The following is a 22,651-nucleotide window of genomic DNA, read 5'->3' as shown; positions in this document are numbered from 1 at the left end:
CTTAATTCTCCGAGGGTCTAGCCTTACCCTTGGGCTGCTCAGAGGGCTGGAGGACAGACCAGTGGAGGCTCCACTGACGCTGCGGGATCTGTTTACAGGATTTAAAAAAAAAAAAAAATTATATCTGAGAGGGTTTCAAAAGGTTCAGCTGTTTCTTCATTCCCATGTCCTCCCGGACCAGGGAAAGAGGACCAGGAAGGGGAGGCTGAGTGGGGCCTAGAACACTCTTGTCTGATCCCTTTATATATTCTGGGACCGAAGATGTTTTTTTTTCAGAGGGGGCGCAGCTTCTCACCTCTGACTGTGCTGGGCCATCTCCAAGGCCCGCCTGGTAGGCACTGGGGAGCCACCACTCCCAGCATCTGTGATACTCAGGACTTCCATGGACTTCCGTTCTGGCCTCCGCTTCCCGTGTCTGCTCAGCATGGGAGAATCCACACGCTTCCGAGGTGGGTCTGAAGGAAGAGGGCACCAACACACTCAGTTGCCCAGCTGTACACATATACAACTGCCTTGTAAGCAGATGGGGGGTGGGGGGGTGGGGGGGGAAACCGAGGCAGAGAGGGGTCCTCACAAATGTCTAGCTGTCTAAACCACAGACTCCCAGGGTGCACAGCATCCTCCTCCCTCAGGAATCCTGAGATCTGAACCTGCCCAATCTGCCTTTCTCACCAACATCATTCCGAGGAGGCAGGTCCTGGTCTTCACAGCTAGGGTACCGCTCTTTCCGGTCCAAAAGCAAATAATAGATCATCTTTTCTTGGTTTTCCCTGAGACAGGAATGAGACGGGAGGGAGGCCGTCAAGGGCCGGCTGAGGTCAGAGATCAGTGCGCACAGGGCGGCTTGGAGAGATGGATAAAGGGTCTTGGCCACAAAAGGCTGATGACCCTGCGATCCCTGCGAGCCACATGGTGGAAAGAGAGAACCGACCAAACTCCTCTGGTCTTCACATATGTGCCCTGCCAGATACACCCCCTGCTCCCATATGTAAATATATGTAATGAAAAAAAATGTATGTAAAATAACGAAATTTGTGTCTGAATGAGAACCTGCTGTGGTCCTTTGGAGCTCAGGCCACCTTGTAAATCTGGCCCCCGAACCCATGGGTACAAGCACAGACCCCCAGCCCTCCTCTCTTAGACACTGGTGTTCAGGTCTTTATTCTCTTCTCGGAGCCAGAAGGCCATTTCCCGACTTCCAATGGTCCAGTGTACATCACGACTAAGTACTGATTCAGTTGTACGTAATGAAGACACCTTCCATGCCTGACTCAGCATTAAGACTTCCTAGGCGTGTTTACAGACTGCAATTTCTCCCGCATACCAGATGTAAGCCACGCCCCTATATTTGTCCGTTCCCGAAGACTGGACCCGGCACGCCACCTGCAGGCTGTCTAGGGGAACTGCCACAACCCATTTCAACCCCGTGAAGTGGGGCGCCTGCGAAAGGATCTTGGGAGCTCTTACTCCTCGCTTCGCAGTTCTCGATGCAGTCTCTCGCGGTCTCTGAAGCAGCCCAGAGACGCCATGCTCTCCAAAACGTCAGGGTCCAGCTCTCCATTGGAAGGCAGGCTCCTCATGGCTACCCTGCGGCCTGGGGCTGGCTCCAGGCAAGGGTCTGGTTCGTGTTTCCCGCCCCTGGAAAGGTGCAGAAAACACTTTGGAGAAGACAGCATCCTACGACAGAGGTCTTTATCATCCTAGGCTTAGGTCCCATGCCCAGATCTGGAGAGCAAGGGTCCCCAGCTTTACTTTGGACCCGAGGGATCCAGACTCTAGGACTCAGCTCCCTTGACTCAGAATCTTGGACCCATCACTCCCTCCTCCCTCTGGTCCCCGCACCCTTTTTTTTCAGCTTTGTCCCCTGCTAGGATGCAGAAGCTTGAGATCATAGTTCCCTCCATCCCACCCTCTACCTTTCTTCTCGAATACGCCCCCCAACCCCCATGCTCTACCTCCCTCAGGAACCCAACTGTTCAGTTCCCTCCTACTCACAGGTACCAAGGATGTTTCTGAATTTGCTCCAGCTGTGAAAGGGTGGGTCACAGGGAAGCAGAAGTTAGGAACGCAAACAGTAAACTTGATGACAGCTGACTCTGGGAGGCCCCTGACCAATCCTCATTCCTCAACCAGAGGCAGGAGGACGCATCACAGTCTCCCCCTGGTGGTGGTAATGCGTATCTTTCCGGGTACCTCCAGACTGTTATAGTTTTCCCCATGCACAGTGCCAGCCTTTTCAACCCCTGCCCATCCTCGAATACGTCATCCCCCAAGGCCTGAGATGCCTTATCCAACCTCGCACTGATTTTGCTGGATCTTGGGCATGTAGCTTTAACCCACAAACTCATCCCATGCAAGGATGGAATTCTGTCGTCTCATGCATGCACCGCGGCTCTGTTGCCAGCCCCCTTCTTCCTTCTTACGCTGAGCCGTTTTTCGGGCTCCACTTCAATCATCCCTCGCAGGAGGCTCTGGCAGTCTGGAGGAATGAAGTGCGGCATGTGGAAGACGCCGCGTTTCACCTTCTCCAGCAGCTGGCGCAGGTTGTCGTCATCGAACGGCAGCGCCCCCTGTGCAAGACAGGCGTGGTCAACCCCCCCCCCCAAAAAAAAAAACCTCAGGTTGGGGCTGGAGAGATGGCTCAGCGGTTAAGAGCACTGACTGTTCTTCCAGAGGTCCTGAGTTCAATTCCCAGCAACCACATGGTGGCTCACAACCATCTATAATGAGATCTGGTGCCCTCTTCTGGTGTGCAGGTGTACATGCAGGCAGAACACTGTATACATAATAAATAAATAAACCTTAAAAACCAAAAAACCAAAAAACCAAAAAAACCTCAGGTCAGCTCCACCTGTGGGTTGCAGCGGTTTGGAGCGAGTATGTAAGTTTTGGATTGGCCTTTAAAGTGGTGGTTCTTAACCTCTGGGTTGAGACTCCTTTGGGATCAGATGACCCTTTCACAAGGGTTGCCTAAGACCATCAGAAAACACAGATATTTATTACAATTCATAACAGTAGCAAAATTGCAGTTATGAAGTAGCAACAAAAATAATTTTATGCCGGGCGTGGTGGCGAACGCCTGTAATCCCAGCACTCAGGAGGCAGAGGCAGGCAGATCACTGTGAGTTCGAGCCAGCCTGGTCTACAAAGTGAGTCCAGGACAGCCAAGGCTACACAGAGAAACCCTGTCTCATAAAAACCAAAATAATGATAATGATAATAATAATAATAATAATAATGATTATTATTATATTATTTTATTTATTTATTTATTTATTTATTTATTTATTTATTTTTTAAAAAGCTGGGCCTGGTGGCACATGCCTTTAATCCCAGCACTTGGGAGGCAGAGGCACTCTTGTACCCATGGTGAGGGGGACATTAGTACTTGGAGCCTCACCTGGCCCATCTTAAGCTCTGTCTAAGGCAGCGGTTCTCAACCTTCCTAATGCTGCACCCCTTTAAACAGTTCCTCAAGCTGCCGTGACCCCCCAGCCAAAAAATTATAATTATTAGTATTATTTAAGGGGGTGGCATCAAGACAGGGTTTCTCTTGTAGTCCTGGCTGTCCTACATTCTCTCTGTAGACCAGGCTGGCCTCAAACTCACAGAGATCCGCCTGCCTCTGCCTCCCGAGTGCTGGGATTAAAGGCGTGCGCCACCACGCCAGGCCCAAGAAGCCAGTGCTTTTAACTGCTGAGCCACCTCTATAGCCCCAAATATATGTATTTTTATTTAGATGTGTGTGTGTGTGTGTGTGTGTGTGTGTGTATGCCATATGTATACAAGTGTTTTTGGAAGCCAGAGGGGGGCATCAGATCCTTTGGAGCTAGAGTTATAGGCATTTGTGAATTGCCTGGGAAGGGTGCTGGGAACTGAACTCAGGTCCTCTTGGAAGAGCAGTAAATGCTCTTAGCCATTTCTTCAGCCCACACTCCTCACTTTTTTGATGAGGAAACTAAGACACAAGAAGCTGAACAGTTTGCCAAAGTCTGTCCTGTTAGTAATACGTAGGTGACGTACGTGGTAGAGGTTTGCAGGGGAGTATCGCTAAACAACAAAAACCAAAACCAGAATCACTACTGCAAGTTTGAGGCCATCCTGGTCTACTAAGTGAATTCTAGGCCAGCCAGGGCTACATAGTGAGACTCTGACTCAAACAAAGGAACAAACAAAAACAACAAAAGAGGGGCGGACACTCTGGGGATGTAGTTCAGTGGCAGTGTTGCCTGCATATACCACTCCCTACGTTCAGTCCCCAGCACTGTGGGAAATCCCACGAGAGACCACACTTGTCACGTTGTATTTGCCAGGGATGGTGATGCATGCTTGTAATCCCAGCTCTCAGGAGGCTAAGGCAGGAGGATGGATGCAAGTTCGAGGCCAGCCTGGGCTACATAGTGAGTTCTCTTCCTCTGTGGGTTGCATAGCAAGATCTAGTCTGAAGAAGAATAAGGGAGGGACAGAGGGACGGATGGATGGACGGATGGATGGACGGAGGGAGGACACCAGGTGGGGTGAGTCATGCCTCTAATTTCAGCATATGTAAGTAATAAAAAGACAGCCATACCAATAAAACAATTGAGAGGGCTGGGTGTGGTGTCATCTTAGCACTCAGGAAGCAGAGGCAGCGGAATCTCCATGAGTTCAAGGCCAGCCTGATCTACATAGTAAATTCTAAACCAGCCAGGGTTATTAGTGAGATTCTGTCTCAGACAAACAAGAGGGTCTGGTGTGGTGGCACATGGCTTTAATCCCAGAACTTGGTAGCTTTTGGCTGGTAACTTCTATTGGTTCGAGGCCAGCCTGATCTACATAGAAAGATCCTATCTGAAACAAACACCAATCTAACGAGGGAGAGAGAGGTGGGGGTGGGGTGGAGAATAAACAAAACAAGCTGGGCGTGGTGGTGCACGCTTTTAATCTCAGCACTCAGGAGGCAGAGGCAGGTGGATTGCTGTGAGTTCGAGGCCACCCTGGTCTACAAAGCAAGTCCAGGACAGCCAAGGCTACACGGAGAAACCCTGTCTCGAAGAACAAAACAACAACAACAAAAACCAAGCCAAACCAAATGGCTGGGGATGTGGCTAAGTCGGCAACAGACTGTTTGTCTAGCATGTACACAACTGGGCAGAATTCCCGCCACGGCATAAACTCGACACGGAGTTGACCCCTGTAACCATAGCAATGGGAGGAGGTAGAAGCAGGAAGATCAGATGCTCCAGGTCATCTCCAGTTACATAACGAGGTCAAAGCCAGCCTGAGATATATGAGAACCTGTATCAAGCAGGATCGTGAAGTGACCCGTCAGGTAAAGGCATGTGCTGCCAAGCCGTGTACCAGCCCCATCCCTGCGGCCCACTCGGGTGAAGGAAAGAATTGCCTCCTGCCAGTCGCCCTCTGACCTCATGCATGCCTTGGAAGGACATCCCCCTCGCCCCCTCCACTGAAAACAGAAACAAATGTTTAAAACAGCAAAGAAAATAAGGGGCCGGGCGTGGTGGCACACGCCTTTAATCCCAGCACTCGGGAAGCAGAGGCAGGTGGATCACTGTGAGTTCGAGGCCAGCCTGGTCTACAATGCAAATCCAGGACAGCCAAGGCTACACAGAGACCCTGTCTCAAAAAAACAAAAACAAAAAAAAAAACAAAAACAAAAAAAACAACAGAAAACAAAAGAAAACCACACCAAAAAAAACCCCAACAACAACAAAAACCAAAACAAACAAATAAAACAAAACAAAAACAAAAAAGGAAAGGAAAGGAAAGAAGGGAATAAAATGGAAAACAATAGGAAAAGAGTACAGGTGGGAATGGGATGATGTGATGTCCAGGATTGGAACAGAGCAAGCAGGGGGTCTGGTCTGACATGAGGAGTCGGAGGAAGGCTCTTGGGAGGGCTGAATCTGAGGGCTTTCCCCAGTGTTTCAAATGGTTGACCCTGGTGCCCGAGGGCATGGACAGAAAGATGAGGAAAGGGCACCTTATTGCTGGTCACTGGCTCTGGTGTCTGACGCCTTGGCAGTGAGCCCCAGCTTCTCGCCTCTGTGTGAGGGGTGCAGGGATTCTATTGGGAAAGGCTACGGGACAGATTTAAAAAAAATACCAGCCACAGCGGAGCTGGTCCTCATTACCCTCAGAAGTCCAATTTTACACAAGCCCTGTGGACAGTGAGTTAGTGAGTCCTGGAATGGTGAACTCTTGCTTTTGCTCCAAACCAGCACGGTTCCTTCTGCCCTCTGCTCACAGACAGCCTTTTTTTTTCATCAAGGTCAACCAATCATTACCCTAAGTTGTTTTTGATGCGCTTTCTGTTGCTAGTCTGTTTTGCGGTCCTGGGAGTGGAACCTGGGATCTTGCATTTAATTTACATCTTCACAATTGCTGGTGCTATAATTATTCACGCTGGGTCTCTGAGGACACTGACGCTTACACAAAGAGAGTGACTTACTTGTCCAGGATGAGGAGGGAGAGATTTTCCCCATTGACAACAGAAAGCTGAGGGGCTGGGACTGGAGATCTAGCCCAGTGGGTGGGCAGAGAGCTTGCCTAACATATCCGAAGCCCTGGGGTTGGCATTGTACGTTATCTACTGGGCACGGACGGCGGCAGGGAGAACAGGAGTTCAAGGGCAGCTACACAGTGAGTTTGAGGTCAGCCTGGGTTATATGAAACTCTGTTTCAAAAACACCTAAAAACTGGGTCTGAAGCTGGGCAGTGGTGGTGCACACAAAGGCAGGCGGGTCTCTGCGAGTTCAAGGCCAACCTGGTCTATAGAGTGAGTTCCAGGACAGCCAGAGCTATCCACAGAGAAACCCTGTCTCCAGAAACCAAACCACCAACACCACCACCACCACCACCACCAACACCAACAACAATAACAACAACAACAACCCAAACAAAATAACAAAAACCCAAACAACAAATCCCCCAAAACCAAGTTGGGTCGGTCTAGAGAGATGGCTCAACAGTTAAGAGTACTTGTTGCTCTTTAAGGGCAATACCACAGTGTCTCATAATCGTCCATAATTCTAATTTGAGGGGATTTAGACACCCTTTCTGGCATCCCCAGGTACCAGACAAGCACACGGTTCACAGATATACATGCAGGTAAAACACTGATACACAGCAAATACAAATAAACCTTAAAAACCAACAAACACACTCAGGGGGCTACAGAGATGGCTCAGTTGTTAAGAGTACGTACTGCTCTTCCAGGGACCCAAGCTCTGCTCCCAGCAGCCATACTAGGATGTTTCTACCCACTTGTAACTCCAGCTCTAGGGGATCTGACACCCTCTTTTAGTTCCCACAGACACCCACATATATACACAGGCACGCATGCTCAGAAGAACGCTTGCTCTGCCAGCCCGGCGTGGTGGCGCACGCCTTTAATCCCAGCACTCGGGAGGCAGAGGCAGGCGGATTGATGTGAGTTCGAGGTCAGCCTGGTCTACAAAGTGAGTTCTAGGACAGCCAAGGCTACACAGAGAAACCCTGACTGAACAAAAAAAAAAAAAAAAAAAAAAAAAAAAGAACGCTTGCTCTGAGTGAGTTATTAATGCATGCTATGTTAAGAGGTTCGTGGCTGACAACCCTAGGTCTTCAAAGATGTCAACTAAACACATGTACAGAGACGAAAGCCACTGATATGAGCCCCAACCTTGAGGGGCTTATGACAGACAAGGAAGGGAGATAAGACGTGAAGAATTATGCAACAACCCAGACCATGGCCAGGAAGAAGAGCATTTACCACACGATCCGACCTGGGGGAGGGGGCAGAAGAGGACAGAAGGAGGCTCTGGAGGCTTCGGGGAGAAATGGCCAAGGTCATAGGGCTGAGCGGTTAGAGAGGTCTTGATACTCACGAGGTAAACCACAGAAGTACCAGGGATGGGCGGGTGGTCTAGGCCTAGCATGCAGAGCCTTGGGTTCAATCCCTAACACCGCACAAATGGAGTGTGGTGGTACAAACCTGTCATCTAACGCACTTGGGAGGTAGAGGCAGGAGAAATCAGGAGCTCAAAGCCATCCTTGCCTATATATATGAGTTTAAGGCTAGCCTGGGAGACAGGATACAGTGCCTGTCCTTTTCTATATTAGTGGTTCTCAACCTGTGGGTCATGATCCCTTTCACAGGGGTCGCCTAAGACAATGGAAAACACCGATATTTACATTACAATTCATAACAGTAGCAAGTTTACGGTTATGAACTAGCAATGAGAATAATTTCATGGTGGGGGGCGGGGCATCACCACCACATGAGTATTAAAGAGCTACATTAGGAAGGTGGAGAACCACTGGTCTGTATAAAAATCCACACATATATGTGGGAGTTGGAGGTCTGACACACACACGGGAGATCACATGTGCGTGCGCGCGCACACACACACACACATGGTTATGTTCATGGGGTCACACATACATACATATTTTCCAGGGATCACACATATACACACATGTATTTGGGAGAGATTCATTTAATCATCCACACACATATTCAAGATCCCTCCCTCTCACAAACATCTACATATATTCAAGAAATCACATATTCATACAGATAAATATATATCCAGCAGTCACACATGCATACAAATATTTAAGAGCTCTCACCCCCAACACACATAAAATGTTTGTTTTATATATTTATATTTATATTTGTTTGGGAAATCTCTTTCATCTCTTTCACTTATTCACATATACACACACTCTCTCTCTCTCTCTCTTTTTTTTTTTTGAGACAGGGGTTTCTTTGTGTATCCTTGGATGCCCTGAACTCACCATGTAGACCAGGCCGGCCTCGAACTCACAGCAATCTGCCTGCCTTTGCCTCCTGAGTGCTGGGATTAAAGGCGTGTGCCACCACGCCCAGCTTCACACACACACACACACACACACACACACACACACACACTCTTTAGGAGGTAAGAATGCATGTAGGGTTCTATGCTCCCTTGGATGACACTCACACAGGCGTGAGCACACACATACACAGGCACTCACTCTTTAGGAGGTAACCCTGGAGGTGAGAATGCACGTAAAGTTCTATGCTCCCTTGAGTGATCACACACACACACACACACACACACACACACACACACACACTTACTCACTCTTTAGAAAGTAAGAATGCATGTAAGGGTCTATGCTCCCCTGGATCTCACACACATACACACACGCACACACACACACACACACACACACACACACACACACACACACGTGCGCGTGTGCTTTAGGAAGTGAAAATGCACATAAGGTTCTATGCTCCTCTGGGTGACAATCACACATGGACACATGCATACACAGGCACACATGCACGCTTTAGGAAGTGAGAATGCATGTAAGGGTCTATGCTCCCCTGGATCTCACACACACACACACACACACACACACACACACACACACACACACATGCTTTAGGAAGTGAAAATGCACATAAGGTTCTTTGCTTCCCTGGGTGACAATCACACATGGATACATGCACACACATACACACACACATACACACACACTCTTTAGTCGGTGAGAATGCATGTTCTCTGCTGCCCTGGGTGACGCTGTTCTAGAAAGACAGCAGTAGCAGCAAAAGGCACCTACCACAAGCAGGGCAAACAGGATGACTCCACAGCTCCACATGTCTGCCCGGCGGCCATCGTACTTTTCCCCCTGAAAGGCAAAGGCTGTCACTTCAGCTGCCATCTCTTTCCCACCCTGTCCACTCCCCTTCGCCTCCCCTTGCCCCTCCTCACGCACCTTGATCACCTCTGGACATGCGTAATGGGGGGACCTGGAGGAAAGAGAAGGATAAAGAGAGGCAGTGGAATGAAGGGGATGCGCCCTGGCCAGCTTCTTCCCTCCCCCAGGAGCTTGGGGTCCGGGCGGGAGTCCCCCACTCACCCGCAGCTGGTCTCCAGGAGGCTGTCCCCCACCTGCAGGGATGCCATGCCAAAGTCTGCGATGCGGATGTTGTTTTTCTCATCCAGCAGCAGGTTCTCTGGCTTTAGGTCTCTGTGACTGAGACAAACAGGTGGAGCTCAGCTTTGGATGCCCGCCCCCCAAAGCTCATCCCTACTCCCTCACTCTCTCTTGTTTTTGTTTTTGTTTAATTTATTTTTTATTAATTTATTCATATGACCTGTCAATTGTTATCCCATCCCTTGTATCCTCCCATTCCTCCCTCCCTCCCGCTTTCACCCTATTCCCCTCCCCTGTGACTGTGAGTGAGGGGGACCTCCTCCCCCTGTCTCTTCTTGGTAGCCTGCTATCCTTCCTCTGAGTGCCACCGGGCCTCGCCATCAAGGGGACGTGGTCAAATATGGGGCACCAGAGTTCCTGTGAAAGTCAGTCCCCACTCTGCTCTCAACTGTGGAGAGTGTCCTGTCCATTGGCTAGATCTGGGTAGGGGTTCGATGTTTACTGCACGTATTGTCTTTGGCTGGTGCCATAGCTTGAGCAGAAGCCCTGGAGTTTTTGTTTTTCAAGACAGGGTTTCTCCGTGTAGCCTTGACTGTCCTGGACTCGCTTTGTAGACCAGATCTGGAACTCACAGCGGTCCGCCTGCCTCTGCCTCCTGAGGGCTGGGATTAAAGGTGTGCCCCATCACCACCTGGCTCACTCTCTCTCTCTCTCTCTCTTTTTTTTTTCCCAGAGCTGAGGACCGAACCCAGGGCCTTGCGCTTGCTAGCAAGCGCTCTACCACTGAGCTAAATCCCCAACCCCGGCTCACTCTCTCTTAAGGTGAGATACTTCTAGTATTTTTTAGGGAAAAGGCATCACGTAGCTCAAGCTAGCCTCATACTGAGTATGCAGTTGAGGATAGCCTTGAAATCCTGGTCTCATGTTCAAGAATTACAAATACAAATACATGCCATCAAGGCCAGCTTTCTTGTGTGTGACTAAAGGCCTGCACCATCACGCCCAAGCTGTCAAAGCAGGCAACTGGTTCCTTCCTTAGGACCTTTCTATTTCTGGATCAAACTCCTCCAGATTTAAGGGTCAAATCGGGAGGGAAATGGGGCTGTAGAATTCCGCAGTTTCTATTTGGAGTGGTCAGTAAGTGGGTCACACACAATATGTTGACTGTTTGCCCCTACAGGCTGTATAGTCTTCGACGTCAGGGCTGCACACCCTGTCTCTTCAAAAAGGGCGTTGAATGTAATTTAAATACTCTGAGTTTAGTTGTCTTTTTAGAAGATTTATTTTAGCTGGGTAGGAGGTTGTCTGTGAGTTCGAAACTAGTCTGATCTATAGAGCGAGTTCTAGGACGGCCAAGACTACACAGAGATACCAACCAAGCGAACAGATTTATCTTTTCTGTATGTGTCACTCTGTGTGTGTGTGTGTGTGTGTGAGAGAGAGAGAGAGAGAGAGAGAGAGAGAGAGAGAGAACACATGAGACTGCAAGTATCTGGTGAGAGGGAGAGCATGTGATTGCAGGTGTCTGGAGAGAGAGAGAGGGAGAGAGAGAGAGAGAGAGAGAGAGAGGGAGGAGAGCGCGCATGTGATTGCAGGTGTCTGGTGAAGCCAGAAGCATCTCATCTTCTGGAAGCTGGAGCTACAGCAGTTGTAAGGCTTCAGATACAGGTGGTGGGACTTGAACTTGGATCCTCTCTAACCAAAGAGAAATCTCTTTAGCCTCTGCCCCTTTTGTTTTTGTTTTTGTTTTTTTTTTTTTGGTTTTTTTTGAGACAGGGTTTCTCTATGTAGCCTTGGCTGTCCTGGACTCGCTTTATAGACCAGGCTGGCCTTGAACTCACAGCGATCCACCTGCCTCTGCCTCCCGAGTGCTGGGATTAAAGGCGTGCGCCACCACGCCCGGCTTGCCCCTTTTGTTTTTAAAGCCGGGGGTCTTTCCATGAGCCCTGGCTGGCCTAGGACTCTTTCTATAGATTGTGCTTGTGCTGAACTCTCAGTGAAGCTCCTGCTCCTGACTGACGGCTAGCATTACAGGTAGGAACTACCTCATCCTAAATGCATCACAACTTCTCCGGGCTGAAGGCAAAAGTCACTGAGGAACAGAACTCTCTCTCAGTGTAGGGATATTCATATGTCAAACACATGAACTGTGATTCTTACTTCATATCAAACCCAATTATGAACTTAAGGGACCCCAGGTTTAAATGCAAGAGATAAAACTGTGTAACTTCTAACACTGGGCAGTGGTGGCGCACGCCTTTAATCCCAGCTCTTGGGAGGCAGAGGCAGGTGGATCCCTGTGAGTTCGAGGCCAGCCTGGTCTACAAAACGAGTCCAGGACAGCCAAGGCTACACAGAGAGACCCTATCTCAAAAAAAAAAAAAACAAAAAAACAAAAAACAAAAAACCCAAAAACCAAACCAAACCAAACCTACCAACCAACCAACCAACCAAACAACAACAACAAAAAAACAACTGTGTAACTTCTAAAAGAAACCGTTGGCTAGAAGTGTAGTGACCTTGGGTTAGTTTTAAGCAGGACAGAAGTCCTGAGAAGATGGCTCGGGGAGGGAGGTGTAAGGCAGTTGCCTCAAAGCCTGATGCCCTTGGTTGGACCCACAGGACCCACCAAGTAGAGAGAACAGGCTCCTCAAAGTTGTCCCCTGACGCGGTTGCACACATGCATGCACATCCTCTCTCTTACACCCACATCAGTAAAAAACAAAAGGTAAAAAAAACCAAAACAAACAAATAAAAAAAAAACCCTCCAAATGGAGAGCTGCATGTGGTGGTGAACATCTGCTGAGGCAGGAGGAGACTGCAATGGGTTTGAGGGCAGTCTAGTCCACATAGAGAGAAGCTTTATGAAACCCGGTTTCTCTCTCACACACACACAAAGGTGGGGGTGGGGGGAAGCTGGAGATGTATCACAAATGGTTGTGTTCGCCTAACATGTCAAAGCCAAACACACACACACACACACACACACACACACACACACACACACACACTTAAAAAATGTTCTAAAATTACATAGCAACCATGCAGAAGACTGCAAATGTATTTAAAACCACTAAATTGTATACTTTTTCACGAGGGTAAATGGTATGGTCTGAGTTACAATAACAAAAATTGTAAAAAAAAAAAAAAAGTTAGGGTTGAGGGCTAACCACACTGGTTTCTGCACAGCCCTTCATGTGGCTGCGGGGACCAGCCCCCTAGGCCACCCTCAGCCACCTCCCTACCGCAGCTGTCCCCTCACCAGATGGAGTAGCTATGGCAGAAGTCCAGTGCTGACACGATCTGGCGGAAGAACTTCCGGGCCTCCTTGGGTGTCAGCCTCCCTTTTTTCACTAGGTAGTCAAACAGCTCACCGCCAGAAACATGCTCCAGAACCAGGTATCTGAAAGACAAAGATGGGGCCGAGGGCTGGAACGGGCACGTTGAAGGACCAAGGCCTGGTCTCCCTTCACTGAAGACAGAGAGGCCTCAATTCCCACCAGTCTCTCTCTGCAAGGAAGAATTTACAACTGCTACTGAGTCCCTGGGAAAAGAGACTCCAATTGCCACAAGCCTCCAGGAGAAGCGATTCCAATATCCACACGTCTCTAGGAAACCAAAACTCAATTCCCACCAGCCCTGGGTAGCTTAGATTCCCAAGGAAACCCTTGGTTGTTTTTGGAGATAAAGCAACTCCACTGACACCTGAGATCAGAAACCACAATTCCCACAGAACTCTGGGAAATAAAGACCCTCCTCCCATTAGCACAACCTTCCCCCCCCCCCAACCCCTAACCCCCAGGCCTAGCTTTTAATTCTCACTAGCTTGTGAGTAAATCCAAGCTCTCATTCAGTTTTGGGCAGTAACAATTACAGTGCACATCAAAGAGAAACTACGACTCCTGACAATTCAAAGAAGTTAAAAACCAAACCAAACAAAAACACCCTCCCAACTCCCATAAGCCTCTGGGACATAGAGTCCCAATTCCCATCAGCCACCTGGATTCTAGAGACTCCAAATCCCATCAGGCTCTGAAAGATTTAACCCCCAGTTCCTATCAGCTCCCAGGAAACAAAAACTCGATTTCCAAGCCGTTGGCCCGCTAGATTTCCATGTGAAGCCCAAACTCTCATGAGCCCTCTCTCAGCCCTTATGGTGGAGTGGGAGTGGTAACTATCAATTGTGGAGACAATGGCTTCTTCTTGCCTCCACACCTGGGAAGCCTAAGGACTACAACTCCCATGAGGAACTGGGGCTGGGCACTGCTTCAAAGGGGGGGGGGGTGCAGGATGCCTGTCCTACCAGTCTGATGGATGTTGGAGTAGTGGCTTTGTCCTACACACTGGGGAGGTTGGGAGTGCCCTCTCCGGTTGTCCAGTCCAGCTGGTCTTTGGGCCATCAGCGTCTGGACAAAGAGTCATTCTCTGAAGCCGAAGAGCTAACCCCACCCCCATCTTAACTGGGTGGTAATGGACTTTTATGATACTGACTCAGGACTCCTCCATCAGAAGTGATATTGGGATAGGAGAGACCTCGGATGTCCTAAGAGTGAGAATTTGGAAGGATCCTTCAGGCTTTACAAGGTCAATGCTAACCCTAACTTCCTCAGGAAGAAAGAGGCAGCTAGCTTGGCTGGTAGAGGCTGGTAAACCGGGTTACTCAGAATGCTGAGGCAACAAGAGGCTCAGCCTCAGCCAGGCAGTGGTGGCGCAGGCCTTTAAAATCTCAGCACTTGGGAGGCAGAGGCAGGCGGATCTCTGTGAGTTCGAGGCCAGCCTGGTCTACAGAGTGAGTTCTAGGACAGCCAGAGCTGTGACACAGAGAAACAACCCTGTCTCGAGAAACAAAAACAAAACAACCAAAAAAGAGGCTCAGCCTCTGTCCTCCACACAGGACCACTCTGTTGTCCTGTTAATAGTGCCAGGCCTGATGTGGACTGCAGGATCTTCCTATACCCAAGGGAAAGACTAAGCAGTGACCCAGTCTATAAGTTAAAGGAAAAAAAAAATTAAAAATTTAAAAAAAAAAAAAAAAAAAAAAAAAAAAAAGGTCCCAGTCGGGGCAGGAGAGATGGCTCAGAGGTTAAGAGCACTGACTGCTCTTCCAGAGGTCCTGAGTTCAATTCCCAGTAACCACATGGTGGCTCACAACCATCTATAATGTGATTTAATGTGCACTGTATACATGATAAATAAATCTTTAAAAAATAAATAAAAAGTCCCAGTCACAAGTAGCTCGTAGCTGAGGATGACCTTTAACTGTTGATAGTTCTGCCTCACGTCACTGAGATTACACACATGTGCAGTCACATCCAGTTTGTGCAGTGCTGGGGGTCGAACTGGGGGGGGGGAGGGGGCCTGCATTCTACAGAAGCGCTCTACCAACCTTCTCTGGCCCAGAAGCTTGAGCTTTGCAGGGCTATACTAACTAGGTCCTACTTCTGGAAAAGTCTCTGTGACTCGGGGAGGGAAGGACAGAGGGGCTGGGCGTCTATAAATACCTACAAATATTTCTTGTTCTCGTAGACGTCGTGGAGCTTGAGCACGTGCGGGTGTTCAATGAGCTTCAGGATGGCGATCTCCCGCTCCACCTGAGGGGCCAGGGACACAAGAGAAGGGGTCAGCGTGACCTCCCTACACACACACACGCACGCACGCACGCACGCACGCACGCACGCACGCACGCACGCATGAACGCGCGAAAGCGCACCTTCATCAGCACCGATTCTGACAACTTCTCCCTGTTCACGATCTTGACGGCGACCTTCTGGCCCGTGATGCAGTGGACTCCAAGTTTAACCAGCCCTGGAGATCGGGTTTGGAAAACGGGGTGTTCTCCTGGAGCCCTTCTCAGCTCTTAAGCTGTCAGCATCCCCCAACGCCCCCACCACCTCACTCCCCCACCCCACCCCCCACACCCCCGGCATGGCTACTCGAATCTGCTGCATTTGGACTGGTAGCTGAGAGCGCCATTCCTACAAAACACAACTTCCTGCCCATACCCCCTTTCGCCAGCCTCCTCTGGCCTTTCACTCTGACCCTCTGGCCTTCTGGTATGTCCGCCCAACTTCATCTTTCCATATTTTCTTTCTCTCGGTCTGCGTCCTTGCTCTCTCCACCAAGCCCGTCACTCCCTTGGGTTCTCTGCCTTTCAGGTTTCAGAAACCCCATCCTCTCACAAAAAAAGTTCCCTCAAATTTTCTTCTTTCCCAAGCCTCCTTCCAAATCCCCAACCCTGCAATTATCTTTTTTTTCTTTCTTTCTTTTAACTCTTCAAAAAAAAAAAAAATTAGCTGCCATGGTCAAAAGCATGCAAATTCCAAAGGTCTCCCACTCAGGGATCTCTGGTCACTCCTGAGAATCTTCAGCAACTTATGTACCCTCTTCTCAATCCCAGGAATCCGGATCTCAGCCCTCCTCCCTCAGACCCAGAAGTCTTGGGTCCAGCCTTTTCCCGTCCAAGTTCCTGACCCCCTCCTCCATCCACAGTTCAGGAATCGAGGTCAACAACACTTCACACTCTTACTACCAGGATGTAAAAGGTCTGACCTCCCTTTCCTATCTCGGGCCTCGAGCTCAGCTTCACAGGGACTCAGGACCCCTGGAACACTGGAGGTCAGCTCCCAGTTCACCTCGACCCACACTCACTGGCCAGGAGGAGGTGATTGTGACCACAGTCAGCATCAACCAAAGACAACCCTGCTTTCCAGGACCAACTCCTGGGAGCTGAGCTTCCTACAGGCTACCTCTCTCCATCCAATTTCCACACTGTGCGAAATAGGGAGAATGTGGTCGACCTCGCACCTTAGGGCTCCAAGCTAGCTGCCCGGAGCGCAAGTGGTTCCTTTTGAGCGTAAGAAGAGGGACAGACAGGAAAGCAGCCTCTCTCAGGATGGACGCACCTCCACCCTGCCCGCACCTCCACCCTGCCTGCGGCTGTACTGCAGCACCCGCCTGCCTCTGATTGCAGAATCAGCCGGGGGGCCCCACACCCGCAACGGGTCTACATCCCCACTGCTTTCTGAAGCCCCTCCAACATCCGCCCCCCCCCATAGGGTTATTTGAGCCACAAGAGTTCAGACCCCTATGTCTCCCTCGGACGCAGAAGTCCCAGACCCCTGCCCTCTCGAGGCCCCAGAATCAGACTCCCAACATCTGTACACCGTAGGCACTTGGAACTCGGGACCCAAGCCCCTTTTCTATGCGGGACCCAGGGGTCTGCCCTTTAAATACCCATGATCCCGCCCTCTGCCCCCTCCTGCACCCCGCCCCCGCCCCAGGTGCCCGCTTTGGCTCTAAGCTCACCTGTCTGTCCTTTGCCCAGCGTCTTCTCCAGCCGATAGGGGCCCACATATTGGGCGTGCTGGGGTGGGTGTGGGTGTGGGTGTGGGAGGTGGTAGGCGGGGGAGCCCCCGCCACCCTCCTTGGACCCGGACGACATGGTGCCCTTGGTCCCGGCCCGACCGGTCCCCCGGCCGCCCCCCCTGCGGCCCGTCGCCCCGTTCCTCCGGTGGGGGCCGGCGACACCTCCGTCCCGGCCCCCCCGGTTGCTCCCCACTTCTCCGGGGGTCCCCAGGGGGCTGGGCTGGCCCCCCCAGTCGGTGGGCCGCAGAGCTGGGGGAGGGGGGGCTGCCGGGGGGGTCAGGCCCCTGGAGTCAGCATGGCCGGGGGGGCTGCACGGCCCCCCCTCCCCAGCCCGTCCCTGGCCGGCCCCCCCCCTTCCTGTGCCTCCCCCTGCAGGGGGGGTCTGAAGTGCGGGGCCAGCGGATGCTGCAGGCCGAGATCCCCCCCGCCCCCCCACGCGCCCTCTCTCCTCCGCCTCCTCCTCCTCTCCTCCTCCCCCCGCCACCTCGTTCTTTCTCTCCGGCACGCTGACATCACCATCCGGGGACTCCCGGCCCTTCCCCACAGTTAACCCTTTCGGAGAGGGGAGGGGGAGTGGCAGGGGGCGGGCCTGAAAGCTGGACTGATGGAGAGGAGGTGGGAGGATGCTGGGATGGATGGAGGGATGCTGGAGGAGAGAGGGTTGACTGAAAGGATGGAGAGAGGGACAGGACCAGAAGACAGGCAGAGATGGAGGCACAAAGAGAAGTCTGACTGGCATGCATTGGTAGATGGGAAGATGCAGAGTAGCAGAGACTGGGCGGAGGAGAGACAGGCCGGAGGAAGGGAAGAATGGAAGGAGAATTCTGAGTTCAAGGCCAATTCAGCTATCTAGTGCATTTGAGGACAGCCTGGACTATGTGAGAACGCGCCCCCCACGTCCCCCGCCAAACCCCCGCCCAAAGAGCTGAAAAGGGCAGACAGGGATAATAAGTAGACAACAGACCAGATGGGATGAGGAGACAGAAACGCAAAGGAAGATGTAGGGAGAGGGGCACAAAGAGAAATAAGAACTGTCAGGGGTCCAGGTACTAACAGGAGGAGGGAAAGACGCTCCACTTCGATGGGAACAGACTGTAGGGTTTGCATGGGGGACGAGGGGGCGGGCACAGGATAAAGGAGACTGAGATAGAAAAGGGAAGGGCTTTGGGGAGTTATTTCTCTAGTGTGATTTATTTCTCTGTGTCCTCTAAGGTCGGCACTCCGTTCTCCTTGGGCAAAGTAATTTTTTTCCGCTATTATCAGGGCTCCACATCCTGCTATTGTTTTTAAGGCAGAGTCTAGCCCGGGCTTGACCTCAACCTCCCGGGGTTGAAGATGACCTTGAACTCCTGATCCTCCTGCCTCTGCCTCTCAAGTGCAGGATTACAGTCCCGGAGAGATGACTCAGCAGCTGAGTAAGAGCACCAGGCTGCTTCCGGAGGACCCAGATCTGATTCTCAGCATCCACGTGGCAGTTCGTGGCCATATGTAACTCCAGTTTTCAGGGGACTCTGGCTCCAGGGGCACCAACTGCACATAGTTATACAGGTATATGTCTAGCCAAGCGCTCATACACATAAAATAAAATTTTTAAAATTCATTTAAAATTGTCTTAAGTCAGCCGGGGTGTGGTGGCGCACGCCTTTAATCCCAGCACTCGGGAGGCAGAGGCAGGCGGATTGCTGTGAGTTCGAGGCCAGCCTGGTCTACAAAGCGTACATAGAGAAACCCTGTCTCAAAAAACCAAAAATAAATAAATAAATAAATAAATAAATAAATAAATAAAATAAAATTGTCTTAAGTCAGTCCTGTGCCACTATGCTTTAATGCCTCATATACCTAGATGGGTAAAGCAGATAGATACCAATGCAGGTTGTTTGTAGTCTTTGCTTGTTAAGTCCTCCAAACCTCATGTAGGCTTGGGTATACTGGCACACCCCAGGGGAGCACCATCGATCTGAGTTCAACCACATGGAATCTAGTCCCTATTAGACATCTCTATAAGCCGGGCATGGTGGCGCACATGGGAGGCAGAGGCAGGAGGATTGCTGTGAGCTCTGAGGCCAGCCTGGTCTCCAAAGTGAGTCTAGGACAGCCAAGGCTGCACAGAGAAACCCTGCCTCGAAAAGTAGGTAAGCCTGTTCAACCATCTTCATTGTAGCAATCTCTATCAAGGCTAAGATATATACTTTTCTGAATGGTAAGGCTATAGCAGGGTGCTAAATTAATGAAATTCGGGCCGGGTGTGGTGGCGCAGGCCTTTAATCCCAGCACTCTGGAGGCAGAGGCAGGCGGATCACTGTGAGTTCGAGGCCAGCCTGGTCTACAAAGTGAGTCCGGGATAGCCAAGGCTAAACAGAGAAACCCTGTTTCAAAAAAAAAAAAAAACAAAAAATTTATGAAATTCCTTCCCGGCAAGGCTTCCATGACAGTGGAGACAGCAGCTGATTGAAGAAGACAAAGGCGTGTGTGTTCATGAGCGTGTGCATTTGGGTGCCCTTGGAAGTCAGGGGAGGATGTTGGACGGCCTGGAGTTGGAGTTCCAGGAAGATGGAAGCTGCCCAGAGTGGCCTCCAGGAACTGAACTAGGTCTTTGAAGAACAAGGGCTCTTGCTCGTTGATCCATTTCTCCTGGAAAATGTTTCTAGACGCAGGTATTAATTAGGTAAGATGGCTGGGGAGTAAAAGGAATCATGCAGACAAAAGGCAAAGGAGTGGTCTAGGTGGAGAAAGAGAACCGTTGAGGTCCTGATGCAGGAGTATGCTGGGTCGTATCTTAGCAACACTGAGGAGGCCCAGTGTCCAGAGTGAGCAAAGGCAAGGAGACAAGAAAAGCACCTGGATAGGGCCTTTGGGTTATGTCTGATATTCTGTAATTTAATTTTCATCTGTTTTACACATACATGTTGTTGAGAGGCAGTGGCAGTGTTGGCGCATGCCTTTTTAACCCCAGCACTCTGGAGGTAGAGGCAGGTGGATCCCTAGGAGTTCAAGGCCAGCCTAGTGGACAGAGCTAGTTCCAAGACAACCATAGCTACACAATCAAAACCTGTTTCAAAAATAAAAAAATAAAACAAAACAAAACAAAACAAAAAGCCAACCTCTAGTGTCATTTCTCAGGAGCTGTCCTCCTTGGGTTTTTATTGCTTTATTTCTTAGTCTTGGTTTGGTTGGTTGGTTGTGGGTTTTTTTGTTTTGTTTGGTTTGTTTTTTTTAATTTTAATTTTAATTTTTTTTTTTTTTGGTTTTTCAAGACAGGGTTTGTCACCGGGCATAGTGGCGGTCACCTTTAATCCCAGTGCTTGAGAGGCAGAGGCTGGTGGATCGATGTGAGTTCGAGGCCAGCCTGGTCTACAAAGTGAGTCCAGGACAGCCAAGGCAACATAAAGAGACTCTGTCTCGAAAAACCAAAAAATAAACAAATAAAGAAAGAAACAAATAAATAAATAAGTAGAATAATAAAAAGACAGGGTTTGTCTATGTAGCCTTGCCTGTCTTTGTAGAGCAGGATGGCCTCAGAACTCACAGAGATCTCCCTGCCTCTGAGTGTTGGGATTACAGGCATGTGCCACCACACCCACCTGTTTTTTGAGACAGTTTCCCTTGGATGTCCTGAAGCTCACTATGTGGACCAGGCTGGAATCAAACTCAGCGATCTGCCTTTTTTCTCTGCCTCTCAAGTACTAGGATTAAAGCCATGTGCCACCACTACTTGGCTGATTTTTAATTTTAAAAAAATTGTTTTTTATGTTTTTTTTTTTTCTGAGTGCTCTGCCTGCATGTACACCTGCCCGCCAGAAGAGGGCATCAGATCCTATTATAGATGTTTGTGAGCCACCATGTGGTTGCTGGGAATTGAACTCAGAACCTCTGGAAGAGCAGCCAGTACTCTTAACTTCTGAGCTATTTCACTTGACCCCTCTACACCACCCCGCCCCACCCCCCACCCCCGCCACCCTGACTTTTTTTTTTTTAACTTTTACATTTATTTATTTTACATTGGTGTTTTGCCAGCATGTTTGTCTGTGTGAGGTTGCCAGGTTCCCCGGAACTGAAGTTACAGACAGTTGTGAGCTGCCATGTGGGTGCTGGGAACTGAACCTGGGTCCTTTGGAAGAGCAGTCAGTGCTCTTAACCACTGAGCCATCTCTCCAGCCCCACACCCTGACTTTTTTTTTTTTTTTCCGAGACAGGGTTTTTCTGTGAAGCCTTGGCTATCATGGACTTGCTTTGTAGACCAGGCTGACCTCGAACTCACAGCGATCCACCTGCCTCAGCCTCCCGAGCGCTGGGATTAAAGGCGTGCGCCACCACGCCTGGCCTGTTTGCTTGTTTTTTTTTCTTTTTTGAAACAGGATCTCTGTAGCCCAGGCTGGTCTTGAACTTGCTCTATAGCTGGACTAATCTTGAATTTCTCTTCCTCTCAAGTACTATGATTACAGGTATATGCTATTATTTATATATAGGGCCCCTTTTACTCTGGAGAGTCTCAGTAGAGGTGGAAAAATTATATGATCTCATTCCTTATAGGTTATACATAGGTTTATATATTTATGTATGTATTTATGTATCATACTGTGACTTTCATAGTATGTATGGGAGCTTTCATCTAGGCTATCAACATTGTGTGTATATGTAATATATATATTTAAATATGCTATATGTAATTTATATTATGTAACATCATGTAATATCATTATACACACATACACTATACGTAGACCCATACAATCTAGTTCCCACACTCAAACCTTGTGAATATGTGACCTTAATGCCCAAAGAAATTTTGAAGATGAGATTCAGTTAGGGATTTTTTTTTGGGAGGGGGGGTTGAGTGACAGGGCCTTACATATAAGCCTTGGTTGGGCTGGGACTTGCTAAACAGATGAGGCTGTCCCCGAATTCACAGAGGTTTGACTGCATCTGCATCCTGAGTGCTGAGTTCAAAGGATGCGCTACCACTCCCTGCTCTCAGCTAAGGAGCTACAACATCCTGGTATGTCTTGGTGGGTGTGGGAAATCCTGGGATCCTTGTAAGAAGGATGATAGGGAATGAGAGGCAGCCAAGGCGATGAGACAGTGTAAGCAGAGGACAAAGGAACGTAGCCACAAGCTAAGGGATCAGGGAAGCTTCTAGAAGCTGCTGAAGGGATGGGAAACAGCTTTGTATCAGAGGCCTAAAGAAGGACTCCTGCGCCGGGCATGGTGGGGCACGCCTGTAATCCCAGTACTCAGGGAGGCAGAGGCAGGTGAATCGCTGTGAGTTCGAGGCCAGCCTGGTCTACAAAGTGAGTCCAGGACAACCACGGCTAACCCAGAGAGACCCTGTCTCAAAACAACAACAACAACAAAAAACAACAACAACAAC

General features: G+C 49.7%; 1 protein-coding gene across 2 annotated transcripts in view; it reads right to left on the bottom strand.

Annotated features, from left to right (window-relative positions):
• BRSK1 (BR serine/threonine kinase 1) overlaps window positions 1-22,651 on the bottom strand; it is a 58,416-nt gene that overhangs the window by 10,006 nt on the left and 25,759 nt on the right. Inside the window, exons 1-13 of one of the 2 annotated variants that reach the window (XM_084770305.1) lie at window positions 17,224-17,613; window positions 15,629-15,723; window positions 15,424-15,509; window positions 13,181-13,321; window positions 9,901-10,017; window positions 9,757-9,790; window positions 9,601-9,669; window positions 2,424-2,570; window positions 1,996-2,027; window positions 1,468-1,638; window positions 673-770; window positions 296-455; window positions 28-88 (exon numbers count right to left, since the gene is read on the bottom strand). In XM_084770305.1, coding sequence (XP_084626431.1) covers window positions 28-88; window positions 296-455; window positions 673-770; window positions 1,468-1,638; window positions 1,996-2,027; window positions 2,424-2,570; window positions 9,601-9,669; window positions 9,757-9,790; window positions 9,901-10,017; window positions 13,181-13,321; window positions 15,424-15,509; window positions 15,629-15,723; window positions 17,224-17,359 — 1,347 coding nt within the window. In that variant the 5' untranslated portion in view covers window positions 17,360-17,613. Of the gene's footprint in view, window positions 1-27; window positions 89-295; window positions 456-672; window positions 771-1,467; window positions 1,639-1,995; window positions 2,028-2,423; window positions 2,571-9,600; window positions 9,670-9,756; window positions 9,791-9,900; window positions 10,018-13,180; window positions 13,322-15,423; window positions 15,510-15,628; window positions 15,724-17,223; window positions 17,614-22,651 lie in introns of those variants that run through there. The other variant, XM_084770306.1, reaches the window with a different exon arrangement.

Source organism: Acomys minous, assembly GCF_964271855.1.
Source record: "Acomys minous genome assembly, chromosome: 20".
In the NCBI taxonomy this organism is placed as follows: Eukaryota; Metazoa; Chordata; class Mammalia; order Rodentia; family Muridae; genus Acomys; species Acomys minous.
Note: the sequence above shows the minus strand (reverse complement) of the source record. Positions and strands in the feature narration are given on the sequence as shown.